Raw genomic sequence first — 27,619 nt, 5'->3', positions numbered from 1 at the left:
CTGGTAATTGACTTCACATTCATAGTAATCTTGCAGCATTTTTAAGTGTCTGTCTGCCTGTAAAACTCTCATTTTGTTTGAATGTCTGCGTGTGTGTATGTGAGATCCTGAAATTACGCCAAAACGGTACACGATAGCGCTGACATTTTTGCACCACCTAGCTCACAATTGTCCTGTGTATGTTTTTAATGTTTCGTTCAGATTGATGTTATACTTCACAAGTTATTTCACATTTTTAAATGAAAAAAATCCAAATTTGAGAAAAAAACCTTTCCTCTGCAGCTATAATTTCACAATCACCACAACGAGCAATGCCGTCCCAAATCGTCCCGATAAAGGCTCAAGGGGGAACAATCTGACCCCCGTCTCCCCTCCACCTCCGTTCCACCCCACTTCTCTCCAACCCTCCCTCCTTCCTCCTTTCCCCCTCCCCCTCTCTCCTCTCTCCCCCTACCCCTCTCTCCCCTCCCCCTCTCCCCCTCCCCCCCCCCCCTCTCCCCCTCCCCCCCCCCCCCCCCCCCCCCCCTCCCCCTCCCCCCCCCCCCTCTCCCCCACCCCCCCCCCCCCCCCCCCCCCCCCCTCCCTCCCCCTCCCCCTCCCCCTCTCCCTCCCCCCTCCCCCCCCCCCCCTCCCCCCCCCCCCCCCCCTCTCCCCCCCCTCCCCCCCCCCCTCTCCCCCCCCCCTCCCTCTCTCCTCCCCCTCCCTTTCCCCCTCCCTCTCCGCCCCCCCTTCCCCCCCCCCCCCCCCCCCCCCCCCCCCCTCCTCTCTCTCCCCCCCCCCCCCCTCCTCCTCTCTCCCCCCCCCCTCCTCTCTGCCCCCCCCCCCCTCCCTGCCCCCCCCCCTCATCTCCCCCCCATAATAGATGAGAGTATACTGTATATCTCTGCACGGTTATGTGATTGTAAGATAAATTGTCCTTAAAGCAGTATCTATGATTTATCCTTTCTCCATTTCCAAAGTCTGCCTTCGCAGCATGATTTTGAAGCTGACTGTTTGAGGAACTCATTTTAAAACTCAGCTGCAGGTCACTAAGTGATAAACAGTATTACTCAACAATCTTTGCACTGCTTCCAATAAACGCTGTTATCAATGCTTGTTAACCTCAAGGCAGCAAATTAGATTTGTTATCTGATTAAATTGATTGTATGATGAGGTTTCTGTGCACATAAAATCAAGTTTGCAATAAAATGAGGCAGGTCTCTGGAACCGCTGCAGAAAATGCATCTGTTGTGGTTAATCATTTCTCTATTTTCAGATACCTGACTTTCTAGTTGATTACTTGAGGAATTTAGATCACCAAGGAGTCAGATTTGAGTCAATTGCACCCGTAGATACAAACTTTGTTCCACAGTTATTTATTTCTCAATTACTTGGTAATAAAATAATGTGGGGATTTAAACATTTTATTATTAAAATTTTGGATTCAGATGACGGACAAACTGCTGGCGAGGCTGTCGCACGGCGCCATCCGATGATGTTGGGGTCCGGCATTGCATTTTGATGAAAGATAGAGTAACTCAGCGTGATAGGCAACATCTCTGGATAGAAGGAATGGGTGACGTTACGGGTCGGATGAGCCTGAAGTCCAGTTCTTTAGACTGGATAGAGTGTGCAGATCATGTGTAGTCCTCTGTGATTACCCATTGTCATAGAAATATAGAAAATAGGTGCAGGAGTAGGCCATCTGGCCTATCGAGCCAGCACCATCATTCAATATGAATGATCATGGCTGATCATCCAAAATCAGTACCTCGTTCCTGCTTTCTCCCAATGTCCCTTGTTCTTTGATGTTGGATATAAAATCCTTGACGTTTTATTTTCATAAAGCTTTCTCTGATCTTCATTTCAGGAATGAGGTAAGATGTTTCTTTGCTCACTGGGAGGTGAATCTTTGGCATTCTCTGATGGAGCCTCAGTCATTGTTATTCAAAATGGAGCTGAACACAGAGTAAAGTCCTTTGGCCACTAAACCTCAGGTTGACCATCGCAGGTTGACCAAAGCAACATAATACTCTGCTGGCAGCCTCACCAACGTCTGGTACCGCTGTAGCAGAAGATCCCAACTTCTGCAACCACAATAGTGAGACACAATGTACCATGTATAAAACAACACTGACTATCTTTAATCAGCCCTTGTCTATCCAAAAGCATATATATCTTATCCCTCAGAATCCTCTCCAGTAACTTGCCTACCACAGATGTTAAGCTTATGCCCCTGTCCCACTTAGGAAACCTGAACGGAAACCTCTGGAGACTTTGCGCCCCACCCAAGGTTTCCGTGCGGTTCCCGGGGGTTTTTGTCAGTCTCCCTACCTGCTTCCACTACCTGCAACCACCTGCAACCTCCGGGAACCGCACGGAAACCTTGGGTGGGCACAAAGTCTCCAGAGGTTTCCTAAGTGGGAACAGGGGCATTACTGGTCTATAATTTGCAGGCATTTCCTTGCAACGTTGGTAAAGACATTAAGCCACAATAGCCACCGTCCAGTCAAACCACACCTCATCTGTGTCTTAACAATTATTTAAATATCTCACCCCGCTTCCTACAATGTCAGCAGATATATGGGGGATTTACAGGGCCCTCCGTAATGTTTGGGACAAAGATCCATCATTGCAGACGGAGCACCAAGGCAAATTCCTTGTAGACAATAGGTGCACGAGTAGGCCATTCAGCCCTTCGAGCCAGCACCGCCTTTCAATGTGATCATGGCTGATCATATGTGATTGAATGTGAACACTTGGCCAATAAACTCATTCATTCATCATTTGTTTATTTGCCTCTACCCCACAATTTGAGATGTGTAATAGAAATAATCACATGTGGTTAAAGTGCACATTGTCAGGTTTTATTGAAGGCTATTTTTATACATTTTGGTTTCACCGTGTAGAATCTGAAAAATAACCAAGCAGCAGGCCTCGACCATAATCCAGCAGAACTACTAACGAGCGGAGGGGAAACTCACAAAGCTGTGTAATACATGCTGGGAAGAAAAACCTGGAGGAAAGGTGTGATAATGGAATTGCCAAAGAAAGGAGATCCTAGTGACTTGAAACTGTAGAGGGATCACGTTGCTCTCAGTCCCAGGGAATGTGCTGTGTTCTGGACCACACCACAAACGAGGAGATCTACCGGGAAACTGCAACAAAGCCACTCAGCCAGGACATAGATGGACGCAGGATGAAATCTGCAGGACATGTACTCGCAATGTCACCAAAACTTGCACCTAAGATAGCAATGACCTGGCAACCTAACGGAAGAAGGAAAAGAGGCCGACCAAAACACACATGGAGGCGAACATTGCAGAAGGATTTGGAAGCCCGGGACACAAACCTAACGAGGGTGGAAGACATCGTATGTAACCAAACAGAATGGCAAAAGCTTGCTGCCCAATGCACTCGACAGTGTGCGAGGAACTAAGTCATGTAGAAATTACTGCTGTGTTTATACATAGTCCCCCCCCCCATTTCAGGGCACCATAATGTTTGGGACACATAGCTTCACATGCATTTGTAATTGCTCAGGTGTGTTTAATTGCCTTCTTAATGCAGGTCTAAGAGAGCTCTTAGTTCCTAGTCTTTCCTCCAGTATTTCCATCACCTTTGGAAACTTTTATTGCTGTTTATCAACATGAGGATCAAAGTTGTGCCAATGAAAGTTAAAGAAGCCATTATGAGACTGAGAAACAAGAATAAAACTGTTAGGGACATCAGCCAACCCTTAGGCTTACCAAAATCAACTGTTTGGAACATCATTTAGCAGAAAGAGAGCATTGGTGAGCTTACTAATCGCAAAAGGACTGGCAGGCCAAGGAAGACCTCCACAGCTGATGACGGAAGAATTATCTCTATAATGAAGAAAAAACAACCTTTATTGCTGTTTATCAAGGTGTGGTTTTGACAATGACCACTATCCCCAGAAGACGTCATGAACAGAAATACAGAGGCTACACTGCAAGATGCAAACCACTGGTTAGCCGCAAAAATAGGATGGCCAGGTTACAAGTACTTAAAAGAGCAACCACAGTCTGGAAAAAGGTCTTGTGGACAGATGAGATGAAGATTAACTTATATCAGAGTGATGGCAAGAGCAAAGTATGGAGGAGAGAAGGAACTACCCAAGATCCAAAGCATACCACCTCATCTGTGAAACACTGTGGTGGGGATGTTATGGCCTGGGCATGTATGGCTGCTGAAGGTACTGGCTCACTTATCTTCATTGATGATACAACTTCTGATGGTAGTAGCATAATGAATTCTGAAGTGTATAGACACATCCTAGTTCAAGTTCAAACAAATGCCTCAAAACTCATTGGCCAGCAGTTCATTCTGCAGCAAGACAACGATCCCAAACATACTGCTAAAGCAACAAAGGAGTTTTTCAAAGCTCAAAAGTGGTCAATTCTTGAGTGGCCAAGTCAATCACCCGATGTGAACCCAATTGAGCATGCCTTTTATATGCCGAAGAGAAAACTGAAGGGGACTAGCCCCCAAAACAAGCATAAGCTAAAGATGGCTGCAATACAGGCCTGGCAGAGCATCACCAGAGAAGACACCCAGCAACTGGTGATGTCCATGAATCACAGACTTCAAGCAGCCATTGCATGCAAAGGATCTGCAACTAAATGCTAAACATGACTACTCATTGACTTGACATTGTTGTGTCCCAAACATTATGGTGCCCTGAAATGGGGGGACTGTGTATAAACACTGCTGTAATTTCCACATGGTGAAACCAAAAGGTATAAAAATGGCCTTTATTAAAATCTGACAATGTGCACTTTAACCACATGTGATTTTTTTTTTGTACTCTCAAATTGTGGAGTACAGAGGCAAATAAATAAATGATGGGTACACAAAAAAGCTGGAGAAACTCAGCGGGTGCAGCAGCATCTATGGAGCGAAGGAAATAGGCAACGTTTCGGGCCGAAACCAAGGGTTTCGGCCCGAAACGTTGCCTATTTCCTTCGCTCCATAGATGCTGCTGCACCCGCTGAGTTTCTCCAGCTTTTCTGTGTAACCTTCGATTCTCCAGCATCTGCAGTTCCCTCTTAAACAAATAAATGATGGGTCTTTGTCCCAAACATTATGGAGGACACTGTATATACCTTACCTGGTGAATGTGGGGCAGTTGGATCTGACACTCTCAACTCATTTGTGAACCATTATGAATTTGGAATTCAGTTTCCCATTTTCCTAAATAGTTAACTTCATAACTTATTAAAGTAGTCTCTCACCATAACAGCGTTAAGAATTGAAAAGCAGAACTTGTAAAACTGTATGCAAATAAAACACATTAACTTATCAGCCATTAAAGGAAGCTTTGCTCTTCGCCCTTGATTTTGAACAAAATAATAAAAATCTTAATGACGGTGATACAGTGTACTGTTTTGATTAATCATTACTTTATATGTTCTCCTCGACCAGCAAAGTGCATTCAGAAAACCAAGTCAGCAGGAATGAACTATTACAGAAGAATGTTTCAGAATCTCTCACTGACAGCTCAGTTGGCAAACTGTTGCAGCTTTTACAATCAGAAAAACTGATCTCCGAGCACAATTCTTCTTGCATTTCATCGAAACTGCTGAATACTGCTACAAAGGTGGGTTGTGTCATTTTAAGTCTCCTTAGAAGCAATAGTTATTTAAAGTAGATAATAAGACTTGTGACTGAGTTTAACCACAGTAACCACCAATTTCTAAGGAAAATCTGTTTTAACTTGTTGGTACCAACTTTTTTTAAACGCCTGTATGGTGGAACTGGTATTGGACCAAGTTTGTGTTGTACAATCTAGGTATTGTGTTTCAGTTTAGCAACATAACATAGATGATGGAATACTAGATAGGGTTCACATTCTCCATAAAGTTATGCTTAATAACAACATGATGCTTTTTTTGTTAAATGAGATGAAAGCTTTTTAAAGATGATAATATTTAGCAGGGGTACTTCCAATTGTCTTAATTGTAGGATTCACTTTGAAAGTACCTGTATTTCCATTTCTCATTGTAAATGTAAAGACATCGTGTACATGGTGCCTCTATCTTGTGTTCTATCGATGCCACCAGTGTGGCTGCTGCATTAGTTAGATTTCAAATTGAAATTTACTTTGTCAATTTGCAGAATGATAGTCTATAAAATGACTAGTGGAGTAATGTTCTGATATTTTCCAAAATGTTGAAGTTTAACGGGATCTTTAAAACAACGTGAGATCTTCCTGTGTGGAAAGGAACTAGTTTAAATCGAAGATAGACACAAAATGCTGGAGTAACTCAGCGGGACAGGCAGCATCTCTGGAGAGAAGGAATGGGTGACGTTTCGGGTCAAGACCCTTCTTCACACAGACCCAAGACTTGGGATCTTCTGATTTAGGTTTCTGTGGGATCTTCCTGCTCTTTGTTCACAGCTTATAAATCTTAGCCTCATTAATAATACAAATTATCTGGTCAAACATATGATTTGTCATGGAATTTGTTATTTCCCTGTCTGAAGGGAAAACTCTGTTGTAATCCAGGAAAAATATGTGATTTTTATCATTGTAGTAAATTTCTATTTCCTATTGGTTTTGTTGCAATTGTAATTAACAGCTAGAGTCTTTGATGACCTCCACTGACTACTTCAGGTAGAAGGTTCAAGTTTTCAGAAAATATGTTGTTTGATCCAGTGATGTTGTCTTTTCCTGAAATGCCAAAATGAAAGCACTGTCTCGCATTCCAGTAATTAGCATTAAGCCCCAAACTGTGGCCTGCAGACGATCCTTTCTATGCAATATAAACATACACCAGTGCCTCTGCAAGCTATGATCTTTCATTGTTGGTTGCTTCCTAATAACTGGCAGACATGTAACCCTACAGGCTCACCAGCAATTATTCCAGAGCTGACAAACCAGCGACAATGGATGAGATGAACGTGACCGAGAGAAAGATTGATACAAAGGGGAATGGGAACATAGAAACAATCGAAACAGAGTTACATGACAAACAGAATGAACCCAAAAATGTGGCTTTACAGAAACAGGCAAGTATGGGATTGCCAGCAATACTCGGGGAAGTGTCTTGAGTTTAAAAACTTTGTGCGACTAAATGCAAAATTAATTTTTTAAAGTGAATCAAAACTATATGAAGAAGTTTCGAGATCAGGGGCAATGTTGATTCTCTGAAGAAGATAAAATATGATTTTTTTTTTTTTAATATGCCATATTTTAAATTGGTTACTTTCTGTGCATCGATCAATTTCCAGCTCATTTCAGTACAGATACACTAGATCTAATGTTCAGTTTAACTAACTATCAATGCAGGAAATTGCCATGGCATCCAGTTGTAGGTTGAATAAATCAAACTATTTTATCCCCCTTTGTTACATCAAAAGACTGTCTTAATGGCTGTATTTGTGAAAAACATATTTTCGATATTCATATTCTTTACCAGTTTTGCTCTGAGATTACCCTCTGTAAAGGTTCTAATCCAAATGGGATTTCTTTCACAAGCTTCTCATTCAAAAATATTAGTTTCCGTAGTCAGCTCAAAACCCATTTTGTGGGTTCTCCCCAAATCGATATCGTTTGCTATGTCGCTCTTCCAGGGAGATGCTAAATGCATTTCGTTGTCTCTGTACTGTACACTGACAATGACAATTAAAATTGAATCTGAATCTGAATCTTGTTCTTTCTGCCTTACCATTTTTATTCGGTTCTTTTTAGTTCATTGGAAAGCAAAGACTGGATAGACTTGGTTTATACTCTCTGGAATTTAGGAGATTGAGAGAGGATCTTATAGAAACTTACAAAATTCTTAAGGGGATGGACAGGCTAGATGCAGGAAGATTGTTCCCAATGTTGGGGAAGTCCAGGACAAGGGGTCACAGCTTAAGGATAAGGGGGAAATCCCTTAAAACCGAGATGAGAAAAACTTTTTTCACACAGAGAGTGGTGAATCTCTGGAACTCTCTGCCACAGAGGGTAGTTGAGGCCACAGTTCATTGGCTATATTTAAGAGGGAGTTAGATGTGGCCCTTGTGGCTAAGGGGATCAGGGGTATGGAGAGAAGGCAGGTACGGGATACTGAGTTGGATGATCAGCCATGATCATATTGAATGGCGGTGCAGGCTCGAAGGGCTGAATGGCCTACTCCTGCACCTAATTTCTATGTTTCTAAAGATAACGATAAACCTGACATGGGAACTGTCCAATGCACAGAACAGCAGAGCACAGTAACAGGCCCTTCAGCCCACAATGTATGTGCCAAACATGATGTCTACTAAAACTAATCACATCTGCCTGCATATGCTCCATATCTCTCTACTCCTTGAAAATTCATATGTCCGTCTAAAATCTTCTTACGCCATCATCATATCTGCCTTCACCGCCACCCCTAATGCAGTAACCCTTAACCCTCATGCAGTGGTTTCCAGACTCCTACAACTCTTTGTGGGGAAAAAAGCCTTACTCCACACAAAAAAGGACACAGAGTGCTGGAGTAACTCAGCGGGTGAGGCAGCATCTATGGAGCGAAGGAATAGGTGATGTTTCGGGTTCAGACCCGTCTTCTGACTGATGAAGGAATAGGTGACGTTTCGGGTCGAGACCCGGAAGGGTCTCGACCTGAAACGTCGCCTATTCCTTCGCTCCATAGATGCTGGAAAAACTCAGCGGGTCAGGCAGCATCTGTGGAGAACATGGATAGGTGACGTTTCACAGAGTGCTGGAGAAACTCAGCGGGTCAGGCAGCATCTGTGGAGAACATGGATAGGTGACGTTTCACATAGTGCTGGAGAAACTCAGCGGGACAGGCAGCATCTGTGGAGAACATGGATAGGTGACGTTTCACAGAGTGCTGGAGTAACTCAGGGGGTCAGGCAGCATCTGTGGAGAACATGGATAGGTGACGTTTCACAGAGTGCTGGAGTAACTCAGGGGGTCAGGCAGCATCTGTAGAGAACATGGATAGGTGACGTTTCAGAGTGCTGGAGTAACTCAGCGGGTCAGGCAGCATCTGTGGAGAACATTGCGGCTTTCTGTGTACAGGCCACCTTCATGCATTGATGGGGAGACAAAAACTGCAGATGCTGGAATCTTGAGCAAAACTCAAAGCGCTGAAGGAACTCAATGAATCAGGCAGCATATCTGGAGGGAATAGACATCAGCCTTCAGTCCCATCAGTCTACCCAACACCATTTCCTGCCTAATGAGAATTTCCATCAGTTCCTCCGTCACCCCAGATCCTCTGGCCACTAGTACGTCAGGGAGATTGTTTGTGTTCTCCTTAGTGAAGACGGATCCAAAGTACCTGTTCAACTCATCTGCCATTTCCTTGTTTCCCAAAATAAATTCACCCTTTTCGGTCTTCAAGTGTCCTATTTTGGTCTCCACTAATTATTTCCTCTTTACATACCTAAAGAAGCTTTTACTATCCTCCTTTATATTCTTGGCTAGCTTACCTTCGTACCTCATCTTTTCTCCCCGTATTGCCTTGTTACGTAACATTTATGTAGTGGATGGATATATAACAAAATCACAGCTTAGCTAGATTGTTTGGTAAAGACATAACCAAAATGTAGTTGTCAAATGGTATTTCTAGATTGGAGACTTGGATCGACTGTCTCTTGGGCTGTATTCTCTTTGTTTTGATTAAGTAATTTATGGTTGAGAGAGAATAATTAAAATATTACAAAAATAAGTAATTTATGGTTGAGAGAGAATAATTTCAAAAATTGCCATATTATGCCACACTGAGGAAGTGTGAGAAAGATATCTCAGTGGCTTGCGGGTTGGATAGAAATATATTAAACACAATCTAATTTAGATATTTACTTTAAATGACAAAGCATGCAGATTATAAAATCAGTCGACTACAAGAGTACATTGTTCTCAATGTTTGTATTTGTTCCTTGGTTTTATAATTTGGGGTAAGAAAATACAATTCACATGTTCTTTATTATTTTATACTCACTGTGTATTCCGTGACAATGTAAGTATTTGGAGGAACTTCAATGTAATACCTGTATAATAATAATATGTTTTATTTAATGGTGTCTGTCAAGACAAGGTCACCTTACATCACATAATATCAGTAAGAAACATACAATAAGCAACAAAGCACAGCACAACGAGTTAAGATTGATATAAAATAAGATGCAGTTGTTGCAGTTAAAATGAGCAAGTTAGTTTAAAAGGAGAGGTGTTAAGAGCGGTTTTGAATTCTGTCCTGGAGTCCAGTGTGTGGATGTGAGGGGGTTAGTGAATTCCACAGTTTAGGCAGCGTGGAATAAGGCCCTGGCACCCATTGTGCTGAGGTGGATGGGTGGCCGTGCCAGTAGACCTGGTGATGAAGGCCGCAGGGAGTGGGAGGGGGTGTCAGTCTGAAGGAGGTCTGTGAGATAAACTGGGGAAAGATTATGAAGTGCTTTAAATGTTAATAATACAATTTTATTCCTTTGTGACATGATCAGTGGACTAGTCATGATCTTGTGATAATCCATGCTGCAGAATTCTGGATGAGTTGAAGTCGAAGAATACGTTTGTTGGGGATGCCTGGTCTGGATCGCATTGCAGTTGTCAGTGCGTGAGGTGACCAAAGCATTGACTAGAACTTCCGTGGAGTGTTGTGTTAAAGCAGGGCGTGGTCTGGAGATGTTTCGTAGATGGAAAAAGGCAATCTGGGAGACATTGTTTATATGACTGGAGAAAGAAAGGGTACTGTCCAAAATAACACCAAGGCTCTTAACTTGTGTGGAGACTGGTATGATGGTTTCAGCAACGGGGAATTAACAGATATTGGGTTTTGAGAGTGTAGATTCAGAGCCAACAAGGAGTAGCTCAGCTTTACTAATGTATAAAGTGTGGACAAAAATGTGTGGAGCATGCAGGTACGGCAGGCAGTGAAGAAAGTGAGTGGCATGTTGGCCTTTATAACAAGAGGAGTTGAGTATAGGAGCAAAGAGGTCCTTCTGCAGTTGTACAGAGCCCTAGTGAGACCACACCTGGAGTATTGTGTGCAATTTTGGTCCTCTAATTTGAGGAAGGACATTCTTGCTATTGAGAGAGTGCAGCGTAGGTTTACAAGGTTAATTCCCGGGATGGCGGGACTGTCATATGCTGAGACAATGGAGCAGCTGGGCTTGTACACTTCTGGGGGAGTCCAGAACCAGGGGCCACAGTTTAGGAATAAGGGGTAAGCCATTTAGAACGGAGACGAGGAAACACTTTTTCTCACAGAGAGTTGTGAGTCTGTGGAATTCTCTGCCTCAGAGGGCGGTGGAGGCCGGTTCTCTGGATACTTTCAAGAGAGAGCTAGATAGGGCTTTTAAAAACAGCGGAGTCGGGATATGGGGAGAAGGCAGGAATGGGGTACAGATTAGGGATGATCAGCCATGATTACATTGAATGGCGGTGCTGGCTCGAAGGGCCAAATGGCCTACTCCTGCACCTATTGTCTATTGTCTATAAAATGGGCTAATGGCTTTGTTTTCTTATCCTTTGTTAAAACATTTTTCTCTCTATTTTCTCCACACGAAGGTTGGGCTGGCCAGCGGTATCAGTCTCATTGTGGGGACCATGATTGGCTCAGGAATTTTTATATCACCCAAATCTGTTTTATCCAATACTGGAGCAGTCGGACCATGTTTGATTACCTGGACAGCTTGTGGTGTCCTGGCAACAATGGGTAAGCTGCTGCATTTAGAATATATGTGTTTGAATGACGACATCAATGGTAAAGGAGACCATTGTGTCCGTGACATTCAAAATAGAAACTCAATCTTTCCTCCCTCGCCTTCTAGGAATAAGCCCTTGTGTGATAATTCAGGTATTTGTTTAATATTGTGACAGTTTTCATGCAGGAAATTAGTTCCAAGCTCCCACTTCACTTTGGGTGAAAAATCTTTTCGTCATGTTTTTCAATGACAAAATAATAGTTGTAGCCCAACAGCTGAAGAAAATGACAAAGCACGTGGAAAGTACTAATATAAAAAATAGGCCTTGTGACCCACAATGTCTTTGCCGAACATGATGCCAAGATCATCTCTTGCTAAGTCAAGTCACATTTATTTATATAGCACATTTAAAAAACAACTCTCGTTGGCCAAAGTGCTTTACATTTGTTATAAGAATAGTATAAACAAACAAACTACATACATGTATACATATAGCCCTCGCTCAGTGGACGTCAGGAAAGGCCTGTACGTATTCCATACCCCGACATATCCATATGCCTATCAAAATGTCTCTTAAATGCCACTATCATATCTGCTCCCACTATTGACATCACCACCGTCTGTGTACATCTCCTTTAAAGTTTGCCCCCGTCGCCATAATGGACAATAGGTAGGCCATTCGGCCCTTCGAGCCAGCACCGCCATTCAATGTGATCATGGCTGATCATTCGCAAATCAATGCCCTCAAATATTTGATATTTCCATGCAGGAGGAAATTGTTCTGTCCATCTATCCCATCTATGCCTCATCATAATTGCATATACGTCTGTCAGGTCTTCCTTCAACCTCTGGTGTTCCTGAGAAAATAATCCAAGCCTCTCCAGCCTCTCCTTGTAGCTAATACCCTAATTTAGGAATCATTCTGGCAAACCTTCCCTGCATCCTCTCAAGTCTCCAAATGTATCATGTAATGGGACAACTAGAACTGCAGACAATAGTTCAAATGCGGCTTAACCAAAGACCTATAAAGCTGAAGGTAGACAAAAATGCTGGAGAAACTCAGCGGGTGCAGCAGCATCTATGGAGCGAAGGAAATTTCCAAGGGTTTTGTCCCGAAACGTTGCCTATTTCCTAAGAGTTTTGTCCCTTTTAACCAATCTAAGTACAAGATAACTCTCAAACAAAATAAGAGTTCTTTCCTCCCTGTGTCATTGTAAAACATTGAAACTTCATCACTGGTTTCTTGCTTTTAGTCATAATTGAACAAATGTGCATGACATTGTAAATTGGCTTAAAGTTGTATTCCCAGAATCGAGTGTAAATACAATTAATAGAAACATAGAAACATCGAAAATAGGTGCAGGAGTAGGCCATTCGGCCCTTCGAGCCTGCACTGCCATTTGATATGATCATGGCTGATCATCCAACTCAGTATCCCATTCCTGCCTTCTCTCCATACCCCCTGATCCCTTTAGCCACAAGGGCCGCATCTAACTCCCTCTTAAATATAGCCAATGAACTGGCCTCAACTACCTTCTGTGGCAGAGAATTCCACAGATTCACCACTCTCGGTGTAAAAAATAATTTCCTCATCTCGGTCCTAAAAGTCTTCCCCCTTATCCTTAAACTGTGACCCCTTGTTCTGGACTTCCTCAACATCGGGAATAATCTTCCTGCATCTAGCCTGTCCAACCCCTTAAGAATTTTGTAAGTTTCTATAAGATCCCCCCTCAGTCTTCTGAATTCCACTGTGTACAAGCCGAGTCTATCCAGTCTTTCTTCTTATAGAAACTTACAAAATTCTTAAGGGGTTGGACAGGCGGTATGGAGAGAAGGCAGGAATGGGATACTAGTTGGATGATCAGCCAGGAATCAGTCTGGTGAACCTTCTCTGTACTCCCTCTATGGCAAGAATGTCTTTCCTCAGATTAGGAGACCAAAACTGTACGCAATACTCCAGGTGTAGTCTCACCAAGACCCTGTACAACTGCAGTAGAACCTGCCTGCTCCTATACTCAAATCCTTTTGCTATGAATGCTAACATACCATTTGCTTTCTTCACTGCCTGCTGCACCTGCATTCCTACTTTCAATGACTTATGCATTAATATTATGCATTTTAGTTTAGAAATATAAAGAGAACAGTAGATTCAGGTGGCACTTAAGCAAATATAAACAATGTGACACACTTCCATGTCAAATTGCTGGAAATTCAATTATATTTTCCAGTGTGTCTTCCTATTAATCTAGAATGGTTGATATAGGTTAATATGGGTTATAGAAGCATGGCTGAGAGAGAGATTCACCACTCTGTAAATCCATATCCCCTGATTCCCTTAGCCACAAGGGCCCATCTTCCCTCTTGTGAGCGGTTTTCCACATTCTGTTTCATCTCGGTTTTAAATTGTGTCCTTGATGAAAAAGCTATTGATATTAAACCACAATCTTAATAGCCTGTATATTACGTGGTAAACTATGCGTTTGAATAATAATTCTGACAGGTACACAAAAATGCTCATAAGACAGTCCTGCCATCCCAGGGGTCTGGTGCAGCAGTCTCTATCCCTCTAAGGAAATATGTCCTTCCTCGATTTCGGGCCGAAACCCTTCAGGTAGAGAAAAGACCCTACATGCTAGAACCTCCATCCTTACTCAAATTTTTGCAATGAAATAATTTGCATTCGTGATGTGTAATTTGATGATGTGTTCCTGATCATCATAAGGTCTTTTCATTCTTGATGGTAGAGAGCCTAAGGTTGGAAGATGCTGTCAAATTTTTGTAGGTAGGCAATTGCAGAGCACTTTGTAAATCGTATACACTACAGAGTTTTCAGCCCCTTTCCCCCTGTTCTCTATCCTAGTAGATTATGTCCTGAATAACCCCATTCCCTTGATTCCATTAATATTCAAAATTCTATCATTCTGTTTGAAAGTGCCCCATCTCTGAGTCTCCTCGGCCTGTTGAGCAAAGAATTCCCAAGGTTCACATCCTCTGGGTGGGAAGAAATGTTTTCTTATCTTAATTCTGAAAAGCTGACCCTTTATTTGAGACAAGAAACATAGAAACATAGAAAATAGGTGCAGGAGTAGGCCATTCGGCCCTTCGAGCTTTTTGGTGAATAGTATCAATTTACCTGGAGTCCACAATAGGATTATATGAGAGGACTTGTAGATATAACATCATGAAATGCATATTATGATGGTATTTTCCCTTTTTTCTAGGTGCTCTATGCTATGTCGACCTGGGCACCATGATCACTCAATCAGGGGGGGAATATTCATATCTCCTCGAAGCCTTTGGCCCAGTTCCTGCATTCTTGTACTCCTGGATGAGTATAATTGTTGTCAAGCCCTCGTCGTTTGCTATAATTTGTCTGAGTTTTGCCGAATATGCAGCAACTCCGTTCTATCCAGGCTGTGTACCACCACAGATTGCTGTCAAATTACTCGCTGCTGTTGCTATTAGTAAGTTCCCACAAAGGAATCTTTTAAATAAACATATCTATTGGTGCTTTACCAAATATGATTTCTGAAAGTAATGTTTCAGTTTGAAGAGCAAGTTCCAAACACAGAATAGCTCAAGTGTTTCACATTTAACATGGCGTTGGAGCGAAAATTAAAAGTTTAAAATCATCTGTAACTGATTTCCCGACAGTTTGCATGACTTTGTATGTCAGACAGTCTAACATCTTAAAGCACATCATAGTTGCTCTACTCTTTGAAATGAAATTCAGTGTGTGAGATATTTACCCAATGCTTCTGCAGTTCCTTCTTACACATATTGAGTATAGAAGTTGGGGACATGATGTTGCAGTTGTACAAGGTACAAGACGTTGGTGAGAACACATTCGGAAAACTGTGTTCAGTTTTGGTTACTCTGCCATAGGAAGGATGTTATTGTGCAGAGAAGATTTACAAGGATGTTGCCAGGACTCTAGTGCCTGACCTATAGGGACTTTATTCTTTGCGTGCAGGAGACTGGGGGGGGGGGGGGGGGGGGGGGGGGGGGGGGGGGTGATCGTAGATCTGTATACAATCATGAGGAGAATAAATAAGGTGAATGTACAGAATCTTTTTACCCAGGGAGGGGGAATCAAAAACCAGAGGACATGGGTTTAAGGCGGGAGGGGCAAGATTTAACAGACACTGGAGGCACAACTTTTTCATACAGAGGGTGGTGGGTCCATAGAACAAGTTGCCAGAGGAGGTCGTACAATAGCACCATTTAAAAGACTCCTGGGCAGGTACATGAAAAGGAACAGTGTTTAAGAAGGAACTGCAGATGCTGGAAAATCGAAGATAGACAAAAATGCTGGAGAAACTCAGCAGGTGCAACAGCATCTATGGAGCGAAGGAAATAGGCAATGTTTCGGCCCGAGACGTTGCCTATTTCCTGCGCTCCATAGATGCTGCTGCACCCGCTGAGTTTCTCCAGCATTTTTGTCTACATGAAAAGGAATAGATGGATATGGATCAAATGTGGGCAAATGGGTGTCGATGGAGCATCTTGGTTACAGAGATGCTGTATGGTTATAAGTGGTGCAGACATTGTGCCTGTTCCTGTGTTGTTCTGGTCAATGTTCTAACATCATTAACATTAATTGATGATTAATTTCAGTTTGTATTAAGAGTTGAAGGAGTTGCTACTGGAGCCTGGTGCAGATCTCGACGTGTTCTGCCCGCCTTGCACCCGCTGCCTGCTCATCTCTCCGCGTCTGATCCTCATTTCACATAACTTCCCGTTGTCGTGTGAGTTAGTGATCAGACCTGAAGCTGTTGGTGCAGTTGCACAGGTGTAGGCTTGTAACCAATCTGATGAAGTGACGTGTGCTGAACAGATGGAGAGAGATGGATGCACATTGTTTAAACTTGCTACACCAGCTAACACGTGTGGGGCTCCATGCTGTTTCATTCTGACAACTTTGTGAAAGCAGTTCTAGAATCCTGTTTTATGATAACTATTCTCGCATTGGAGGTCGCTGGGGCGCTGCACTGGCAGCAGCCTCTGCCTACAGCCTGTCTGATATTTCTGTCTTTTTTATTATTTTTAGTTGGTCCAAAGTGTTGTGTTGGGGGAAACTTTAACTTCTCAATGTGGGGGAGGGGGGCAGGGTAAGGAGGGAAACCGTTTCTCAGTCTCTTCCTGGCGGGGACGCGACTATTTCTCCGAGTCGCGTCCTCGCCCCCCACCTCGCGGCCTACCAGCTGGATTGGAGCGGCCTTTCCTGCCGGGGACCGGGAACCGGACCAGGGCTGCTACAGCGGCGGCACAGCGCTGGATTCACCGCGGAGCGGGCGATGCCTACCTGGGTCACCGTTGGAGCTCCGGAGCGTTGGGCCGTTGCTCCAACATCATGAGCTCTGGTGCGGAGAGCTTCCAACGCGGGCGGCGCTGAACGGCATCGTGGAGTTCTGGGGCGCCTTGTAGAGGGTCTCCAGCAGCAGTCTCCACCCGGCGCGGCCTGCGGACTTTGGAAGCCGCCGACTCCGGTAGGAGGGGGCCGACTCTGTGTCCACACCGCTGAGGACGTCCCGCAGCCCCGACGTCGGACTTTAAACACCCCGGCGTGTGGTCCTGAACATCGGGCCGCCCGTAGCGGCAACTGCGGAGGGCTTGGGGAGGCCCTGACCACGGGGAATAGTGGAGGAAGAAGACTGACTTTGGTGCCTTCCCACACAGTGGGGAACTTTGATTCTGCTGTGTGGGGATGTTTTATGTCAAACCCTATAGTGTGTTGTGTCCTGTTGATTTTTATTGTATGGCTGTATGGAAATTCATTTCACTGTGCCATCAAGCACACGTGACAATTAAATCTATCTTGAATCTTTAATCTTGAATTGTACCGGTAATTGCTAATTTAAAGATGCCAATAAAAATGTGATCATTTTATGATCATTGATTTTATGTTTTATATGTTTATATGTTTTTCCTTTTGCAGTTTTTATCACCCTGGTGAATTCGCTGAGTGTGAAGTTAGCTAGTTACGTCCAGAACTTCCTCACCGTGGCCAAACTTCTGATTGTTGCTGTCATCATTGTGGCTGGAATTGTCCTGCTGGCACAAGGTGAGAGGTAGAGGAGATGCAGCAATGAATGATGTACTAGGATAGGAATGTTCTGTTTCACGGGGATTGTTTGAGCTATCGCTATGTTTTAAAGTGAACATCAGTGGTATCCGCAAAGCCCTTATCCAGAGTCAACATAGCAGGAAGTGTCAGTTGATGTTTAGTTAAATAATGACTTTACTGGATTTGCAAAGCAAGCCCGGCCCTTGAAGTTAATTATTATTTCTATTTGTAAGCAATTATCTGAGTTGTAGAATTGTAGGAAGTTGAGGAGAAATGTCTTTAGTCAGAGGGCAGTGAATCTGTGGAATTCCTTCCCACAGAAGGCTGTGGAGGCCAAGTCAGTGGATATTTTTAAAGCAGAGATAGATAGATTTTTGATTAGTAAGAGTCTCCGAGGTTATGTGGAGACGGCAGGACAATGGGTTAGGAGGGAGAGATAGATCAGCCATGATTGAATGGTAGAGTAAACGTGATGGGCCGAATGGTCTAATTCTACTGCTATTACTTATGACCTTATGACGTTTTATACCTTCGGAACAAAATTGCGATCTAGAAGATTCTAAAGTAAATGAATATCATTCAGAGGGAGATCATTATCATTCCTTTAAATGCAGTCGTTTCAAGTGAATGTCTGTTCTTCCAATGTAACTAATGGCCAAAATCATTTATTTTTAATCTATTTGGTTGAGAAAACTGTTTCTCTTTTGATCAACAAACCAGGACTGCATTAGCAAACACGCACACACTTTCTTCCAATTAAAGAGAATGATTCCACACATCTCTACACTTCAACCTGATCCCATCACCAATCGCATCTTCCAGCTTCCTCCCTCCTCAACCAGTCTGAAAGGTGCTGATCTGAAACGTTGCCTGTCCATCCCCATCACAGATGCTGCCCAACCATTGCCAACTTGCAGCACTTTGTGTTGTAATCCGTTCCCGTCTATCCCATCGAGACGTCCTGTCTGTCCTACTGTAGACATCCCGTCTGAACTATCACAGACATCACTGAAGCAAGGTGTCGACCCATATAACCATATAACAATTACAGCACGGAAACAGGCCATCTCGGCCCTACAAGTCCATGCCAAACAAATTTTTTTTTCCCCTTAGTCCCACCTGCCTGCACTCGTACCATAACCCTCCATTCCCTTCTCATCCATATGCCTATCCAATTTATTTTTAAATGATACCAATGAACCTGCCTCCACCACTTCCACTGGGAGCTCATTCCACACCGCCACCACTCTCTGCGTAAAGAAGTTCCCCCTCATATTACCCCTAAACTTCTGTCCCTTAATTCTGAAGTCATGTCCTCTTGTTTGAATCTTCCCTATTCTCAAAGGGAAAAGCTTGTCCACATCAACTCTGTCTATCCCTCTCATCATTTTAAAGACCTCTATCAGGTCCGCCCTTAACCTTCTGCGCTCCAGAGAATAAAGACCTAACTTATAAACTTATAAAGACCCGAAACATCATCCATTCCTTCTCTCCAGAGTTGCTGCTCGTCCCGCTGAGTTATTCCAGCATTTTGTATCTCTCTTTGGTTTAAACCAGCACCCGCAGTTCCTTCTCCCACAGACACCGTGTCTGTCTCCCCCTGTAGACATTCCGTCTAATTTGCTGCAGGTGCCTCCATCTGTCTGAGTCAGATGCTCAGGGTTTATTGTGCTCCTGGCCACATGTCATCAGTCACATTGGATTCTAGAATATTCTGGAACACAATATGCTAGAATACTCTAGAATTACAATACAGCATTTGAGAATAGTCTAGAATACAACATTCAAGAATGGAGCTTTGGGGATTTCCACGGGTTTGATTTAAGCAGTTATAGATATTATCTAAATCGTATAATATTGAAGGCACTGAAGCTGTGTAGTTTTCATCATGTTGTTACTTGTGGGCGGAGCACCAAGGCAAATTCCTTGTATGTGAATACTTGGCCAATAAACGAACTTACTTAAATATTATCAGAAAAATAGACACAGATTTGCCTTGCTGCCTTTGTATGTAATGTCTCTATAGTTTGACTTTTATACTGTTTTGGTTAATTTTCTCAGCTTCTATTCTTGACCAAAAGGATTTAGTAAAACATTTTCAATCTTTGATCAAATTATTTAGATTTAACGGGTGTACACTTTTCAAGTGGAGAATAAAAGAAATATCTCAAATTACTACATAATTAAAGACAAATTAATTTGAGTGCACTTCAACCATAATGTAAATTCTCAAGAATTAATTGTAGCAATGTTTGAAGGCATAATGTTGGCATGGAAACCAAGTGTCTGCTCTGATCCAAGAGTAAGTACAACGTTTTTAATTTCCTCTCAAATGAGCAAATAAGACCTGGTCGATGTTGCAAACAGATTGGATCCATTGGCCACCCTGGTTATTCTGTGCAGGTGACAACGGTTGGCCGTTACCGCCTTTTCATAAAAGTTTCATGTAACATTAATAATGATTCCGTAAATTTCAAAGCTTGAAGCAATCGTTTAAAATCTGGCAATGTTAATCTTTGCAGGAAATACACAGAACTTTGAAAATTCGTTTGCTGGATCTCAGACCTCCTTTGGTTCGATTGGTTTGGCATTTTATAATGGAATGTGGGCGTATGATGGGTGGTAAGCCACTTCCGTTGCTACATTTGTCCATTTGGTTGCATAATTAACTCAATAGATAATTGGGTAGATACATTAAGAGATAGCAGTAAGCATGGCTGTACCAGGCTCACAAGGCAGCTTTGTCTTTCTGTAGGCTGATGACTTAAGATGAGAGGGGAAACATTTAATATGAAGCTGAGGGGCAAACTTTCCATGAGTGGTCGGTGAGTGTACACAAAGAGCTGCCGCAGGAGGTAGTTGAGGCAGGTGATGTCACAACATTTAAAAGACACTTGGATAGAACAGGTTTAGAGGTATATAGACCAAACACGGGCAGGTGGGACTAGTGTAGATGGAGCTTCTTGTGCAATCTGGCTAAGAGGTGGACAGGACTGAGCTTAATGATCCAGGGTACAAAGCTACAGGAGAGGCAGAGGTGTGGGGTAAAAAATGAGTGATTAAGGAGAATGTCACGACAGTAATCTAAGATGGCATTACTGATGGTTTGTCCAGTGTGACTGTATGGAACAGAGAAATCAAACCTTGTTGGGAATGTGCTATCGGCCCCCAAATCATCAACAGGAATTAGAAGAATGAATATGGTGGGAGATTACAGACACCTGCAAGATGAATAAAGTGGTCGTAGTTGGGGAGTTTAACTTTCCCAATATTCAATTCAATTCAATTCAATTCAATTCAATTCAATTCAATTCAATTCAACTTTAATGTCATCTCCACAAATACAAGTATGAGTACAACGAAATGCAGTTTTGCGTCAGTCCGTAGTAGTTGTACATAAAGAAAAATATATAGAAAGAGAGAAGATACAGAATAATCAAGAAATACAGAATAATTAAACAATGTGGACGGAGGGACCAGAGAAATCTATCGGCGGGACTCCGAGTTCAGCAGTGTAATTGTATTGTTGTAGAAGCTGTTCCTCATCCTACTAGTACGTGACCTAAGGCTCCTGTACCGCCTCCCTGATGGGAGGAGGGCAAACAGTCCATGGTTGGGGTGTGAGGGGTCTTTGATGATCTTCCCGGCCCGTCTCAGACACCGTTTTCGGTGGAGGGCATCCATGGCAGAGAGCGGGGCACTGATGATGTGCTGCGCGGTTTTCACCACCCGTTGTAGTGCCTTCCTGTCCGCAGCAGTGCAACTGCTGTACCATACCGTGAAGCAGGTGGTCAGGATACTCTCTATGGTACAGCGGTAAAAGTTGGTCAGGATCTGGGGGGACAGGTGGGCTTTCTTGAGCCTCCTCAGGAAGTAAAGGCGCTGCTGTGCCTTTTTGATCAGCTTGGAGGTGTTGAGGGACCAGGACAAATCCTCCTAGATATGTACTCCGAGGAATTTATAGCTGGAGACGCGCTCCAATATAGACTGGGACTGGCTTAGAGCCAAGAGCTTCGTTAGGGTGGAATTTGCAAATGTGTTCAGATATGTTTCCTCGGGGCAATACGTGAAGATTACCACAAGGGGAGGACAAAGCTCGATCTACTCTTAGGAAGAGCAAGTGACTGGTGTCCATGGGTCAGCTTTTGGGACCAGCGACCACTAGTCTTAAAATAGTTGAGGATAAAGGCAGGATGGAGCCACAAGTTACTGAATTGGGGCAAGGCCAACTTTGACGTGTTAGGCAGGAACTCACCAAATTTGATGAGAGTGGGTTGTTTATGGGTCTAGTAACTGTGATGCTTTTAAAAGTGATATCAAGCGTTATGGGCATGCATGTCCCTGTCAGAGTGAAGGGCAAGGTTGGTCCGATTAAAGATGCTTGGATAATGAGTGAAACTGAGGTGGTCAGGAAAAAGGAGGAAGCATGGAACAATGGATATGAGCCAAAACAAAGATAAAACTCATAGTACAATAAAATAAATTACAGCTTTTCATTAATGAATACTGCTATCGATTCATGATGCGTTGGTCTTTAAACTATAGCAAGCACTTCAAAAATATTTTAACAATCTAAAACAGGAAGCTAGTTTGGATTAATGTTGTATTATTAATGTTTTACTTGCACCTAGGAATCAACTCAACTTTATCACAGAGGAACTGAAGAATCCTTACAGGTAAGATCACATTTTGCAACTAAAACAATTCAAATGTTAGACCTCATATTTATATGGTGGAAAGAACTGTAGATGCTGGTTTAAACCGAAGGTAGACTCAAAATGCTGGAGTAAATCAGCGGGACAGGCCGATTAAAATAATTTGCATGGTCGGCCACAGTGACACACCGGTACAGTTGCTGCCTTACACTGCTTGCAGCGCCGGAGAACCGGGTTCGATCCCGACTACGGGCGCTTCTGTACGGAGTTTGTACGTTCTCCCCGTGACCGCGTGGGTTTTCTCCGAGATCTACGGTTTCCTCCCACACTGTAGACGTACAGGGGTGAAGGGTAGTTGGCTTGGTGTATGTGTAAATTGTCCCTAGTGTGTGTAGGATAGTGTTAATGTGCCTGGATCACAAGTCGGGGCGGACTCAGTGGGCCGAAGGGCCTGTTTCTCTGAACTAAACTAAATTATAGGGTTGGAGACGGTCAGACTGGTGGGAGAACTGGCAAGGGGGAGAGGATGGTGGGAGAGGAAAAGCAAGGGCTATTTGAAGTTAGAGAAGTCAATGTTCATACCGCTGGGGTGTAAGCTTCCCAAATAAAACATGAGGTGCTGGGCCTCACTCTGACAATGAAGGAGGCCCAGGACAGAAAGGTCAGACTGGGAATGGGAGGGGGAGTTGGGTCTATAGGGTCTCTGCAGAAAGGGGTGGAGATGGGAAGATGTGGCCAGTAGTGGGATTTTCCCATCTCCACCCCTTTCTGCTTTTCACAGAGACCGTTCCCTCTGCAACTCCCTGGTCAACTTGTCCCTTCCCACCCAAACCACCCCCTCCCCAGGTACTTCCCCCTGTAACTGCAGAAGATGCAACACCTGTCCCTATACCTCCCCCCCCTCAACTCCATCCAAGGACCACGACAGTCTTTGCAGTGAAGCAGAGGTGTCAACGTCTCGACATCGGCGTGACAAAGCACAGGCCCGGCGATCGTTTTGCTGAACACCTCTGCTCAGTCCACCTAAACTTCTCTTATCTCCCGGTTGCTCAGCACTTTAACTCCCCCCTCCCATTCCCAATCTGGCCTTTCTGTCCTGGGCCTCCTACATTGTCAGAGTGAGGCCCAGCGCAAATTGGAGGGACAGCACCTCATACTTTGCTTGGGTAGTTTACACCCCAGCGGTATGAATATTGACTTTTCTAACTTCAGATAGCCCTTGCTGTCCCTCTCTCTCTCCATCCCCTCCCCCTTCCCAGTTCTCCCACCAGTCTTACTGTCTCAGACTAAATTCTATCTCTGTCCCGCCCACTCCCCTGACATCAGTCTGAAGAAGGGTCTCGACCCAAAACGTCACCCATTCCCTCTCTCCAGAGATGCTGCCTGTCCTGCTGAGTTACTCCAGCATTTTGTGTCTACCTTCAATTTAAACCAGAATCTGCAGTTCTTTCCTAAACTAAATGGTTGATGTTCACACTGATTCTAATGAGAACTAATATATTTGGCAGGGATCTACCACTTGCCATCATCATCGGTATTCCTCTCGTTACTTTTTGTTACGTCCTGGTGAACATCGCCTATTTCGCTGCAATGACTCCCACTGAATTACTGCAATCTTCTGCCGTGGCTGTGGTAAGTGTTACTTTAATTGTTTGCCCAGCTTCAAATTCTATTTGGAAATTCTTCCCAGACATTTTTTCAGGTATTATTTACATAGATACATAGACAATAGGTGCAGGAGTAGGCCATTTGGCCCTTCGAGCCTGCACCCCATTCAATATGATCATGGCTGATCATCCAACTCAGTATCCTGTACCTGCCTTCTCTCCATGCCCCCTGATCCCTTTAGCCACAAGGGCCACATCTAACTCCTTTTTAAATATAGTCAATGAACTGGCCTCAACTATCTTATGTGGCAGAGAGTCCCACAGATTCACCACCATTTGTGTGGCCTCAACTACCTTCTGTGGCAGAGAGTCCCACAGATTCACCACTCTCTGTGTGGCCTCAACTACCTTCTGTGGCAGAGAATTCCACAGATTCACCACTCTCTGTGTGAAAAAAGTTTTCCTCATCTCGGTCCTAAAAGATTTCCCCCTTATCCTTAAACTGTGTGACCCCTTGTTCTGGACTTCCCCAACATCGGGAACTATCTTCCTGCATCTAGCCTGTCCAACCCCTTAAGACTAGTTGAAAGACTCCATAGCATTTTATAGATGTATAAAACATTGTTAATTGCCATTTATTGTATTTAAATTCTCATACACACAGTGCACTGCTCCTAATTGTTTTTGGCCTATTAGCTCTGCGTATAATATGCCAGTCTGCAACCTGACACAAGGCATTGTTCCAACTAATAGGACGGCCGTTGAGAAAGCAAATGGTGCTCCCTGCGACCTTCAATCTGCTATTGAAGGAAGTTTCATAAGATAAAGAACATTGTAGAGAACATAAGGACATGAGAATAGTTTGGCAACCCTCTGTGCTGGCTCACATTCAATAAGATTAAGATTGGCCTTTCTCCTCAAGGGTCTAAGAGTCAACAGTGTTTAATTGTCAGATGTACTGACAATGGAAGTATGAAACACAATACTCACAGATAAGATGCTAAATTAAAAAAAATGCAATGAATTGAAAACCCCAAATATTATTGCTAAAAGCCCCAAGTCCTTAGTGCAACCAAAACAGTTGGCAGATTATTGTTTAGTTAGCGTGTTTAAGAAGGAACTGCAGATGCTGGAAAATCGAAGGTAGAGAAAAGTGCTGGAGAAACTCAGCAGGTGCAGCAGCATCCCAGAACTAGGGGTCACAATTTAAGGATAAGGGGAAAATCTTTTAGGACCGAGATGAGAAAATCATTTTTTTACACAGAGAGTGGTAAATCTGTGGAATTCTCTGCCACAGAAGGTAGTTGAGGCCAGTTCATTGGCTATATTTAAGAGGGAGTTAGATGTGGCCCTTGTGGCTAAAGGGAACAGGGGGTATGGAGAGAAGGCGGGTACAGGATACTGAGTTGGATGATCAGCCATGATCATATTGAATGGTGGTGCAGGCACGAAGGGCCGAATGGCCTCTACTCCTGCACCTATTGTCTATGTTTCTTTCTATGGACCGAAGGAAATAGGCAAAGTTTCCGGTCGAAACCCTTGGGAAATGGGCAACGTTTCGGGCCGAAACCCAAGGGGTTTCGGCCCGAAACGTTGACTATTTCCCTCACTCCATAGATGCTGCTGCACCAGCTGAATTTCTCCAGCACTTTTGTCTACCTGTTTAGTTAGCATTCTCTGGTGTTCAAGAGCCTGGTCATTGTTGGGATGAAGGTGTTCCACCTGGTGGTCACCATTGTCAGATTCCTGCACCTTCTTCCCAATGTAGTGGCAAAATGAGAGCGTGGCCTGGGTCTATTGAACATGTCCCTTGATGGATTTGATATCCAAACAAATATTGAGGTCTGTCTTAATTGTACTCAGCAACTGAACCAGGGGTGGGAGATTGCAACCTTCACGTGGTCCGCCCTGCTTCGACGAATGCAATCAACCCGGCGTGCACAATCAAATAAGATTAAATAGAACAAGTTGTCGTACACCTTCAGGCTGTGCACGTCGCATGCAAGAAGAATAAGAAGCAACTCAACTCCATACAGTAAAGGGCCTCTCCCACCAGCATGCGATTGCATGCGTCTAGCGCGACCAAACGTGGTCGCTTGAGGCGTACGGCACCGGTCCCACTTTGAACCGCGGAGGCGTATGGAGTTGGGTAGGGCTGGTCCCGACATTGCGCGGGGCTCTGAAAATCCTGCACTGTCCGAAAATTCCGCTTGCCAAAGGCCTGTTGGCCCGCAGGCGTATTGAGGCCGTACGTAGCATCTTGACGGGCGTATGCCTAGTGCGTGACGTTGCGTGATGATGTCACCGCCCGACGCCGTGCGACGTCCAAATTCAGTCGGCCCGCCTCCTGCCCAGCTGATTGGTGAGTATGACGCCTCCGCGGTTGGAAGTGGGACCGGCCCCGCGCGGGCGGCCCTACGCCTCAAGCCACCATGTGTGGTCACACTAGACGCATGCAATTGCATGCTAGTGGGACAGGCTCTTAATAGAAACCCAAAGATTCATCATCATCTGATGAAGGATTATCTTCCCATCGTGGTCTTGAGCAGACTGACCATGGATTGACAGACTCCTCATTCAGGGACAACATCCATTCATTCATCTGCAATCTAATGAATCTAATAATTAATAATTAACCTGGTCTGAGAAGCTCTTTAAGAATGTCATGTTTTTATGAGATTGCCTCTCATTCCTAAATCCGCCAATCCTCAAACCATTCTAATGAATCTTCTCTGCAAGTAAACAATGGCATATGTTTTCTTGGGTAAAGAGACCACTGTTGTACACTATATTCTAGGTGCAGTCTCACCAATACAATTGCAATAAGGCTTACCCTGAAATCAAATTCTCCCATAATAAAGGCTCAATGTTTCCCCTCATGTGAACAGGGAATAAGTGAGTTCGGTATTCTGACTGCGCATGCACAGGTCATAGGTCACTTGCTATAAACATTCTCGGCAGCTGTGGCGCTGCATTGTGTGGAGGTTTGTGTTTGGTCCGTGGTTGGGGTCAGGCCCGGGTCTCCGGTGCAGCGGCCATTGTTGAGTTGCTGTTGTGCCTGGATGTTTCTGTGGAAGTTTCCTTCCATTCGGCTGATTGGATGGTTAATGGTGGTTAATCCCATTCAAAAATCATCTAACATTTAGAATCCTCCTGTCCTCTAGCCCATCTTCATTTGAGGAAATTGTTACCAGAACCTCTGCGATTTCTACCAATTCTTCCCTCATCAGTGTAAGATGCATTTCATCTGAGCTTGGATATTGTCCCATTTGGTTGGCGGCCAGCCCTTTAAATGCCACATCTTCATCTATTTTTAATTCATCCAGTACCTACACTGCCTTATCCACTCATACATCAGAGAGATAATGGTGCCAGTGAAGTCGTATATCATGGATGAAAGTTAAAAATACTGGAAACCCCAGCACTTCAAATGGGGAGTGGAACAGAATGAATGTTTCAGACATTTGACCTTCCATTGGAACTGGGAAGTCTATGAGATGTGACACGCAGGTGAAGCAAGGTTCAGAACGAAATATTTGTGATGGAATTAAATATAAAACTGATTAAATGATGTGAGTGCAAAACACAAGGGTGTTGTAATGGGACAAATGATAAAAATAGAGATGGTAAAATTGCTATTTAAAAAG

General features: G+C 43.8%; 1 protein-coding gene across 1 annotated transcript in view; it reads left to right on the top strand.

Annotated features, from left to right (window-relative positions):
• Positions 1-5,441: 5,441 nt before the first annotated feature.
• The window catches only part of slc7a9 (solute carrier family 7 member 9), a 31,400-nt gene continuing 9,222 nt past the window's right edge, over positions 5,442-27,619 (top strand). The window contains exons 1-8 of the mRNA XM_055648354.1: positions 5,442-5,599; positions 6,849-7,011; positions 11,507-11,654; positions 14,865-15,107; positions 17,582-17,707; positions 20,233-20,332; positions 22,342-22,386; positions 23,874-23,997. Of these exons, the coding sequence (XP_055504329.1) occupies positions 6,889-7,011; positions 11,507-11,654; positions 14,865-15,107; positions 17,582-17,707; positions 20,233-20,332; positions 22,342-22,386; positions 23,874-23,997 (909 nt within the window). The 5' untranslated portion in view covers positions 5,442-5,599; positions 6,849-6,888. The remainder of the gene's footprint in view (positions 5,600-6,848; positions 7,012-11,506; positions 11,655-14,864; positions 15,108-17,581; positions 17,708-20,232; positions 20,333-22,341; positions 22,387-23,873; positions 23,998-27,619) is intronic.

The sequence above is a fragment of the Leucoraja erinacea genome, chromosome 17, assembly GCF_028641065.1.
Source record: "Leucoraja erinacea ecotype New England chromosome 17, Leri_hhj_1, whole genome shotgun sequence".
In the NCBI taxonomy this organism is placed as follows: Eukaryota; Metazoa; Chordata; class Chondrichthyes; order Rajiformes; family Rajidae; genus Leucoraja; species Leucoraja erinaceus.
Note: the sequence above shows the minus strand (reverse complement) of the source record. Positions and strands in the feature narration are given on the sequence as shown.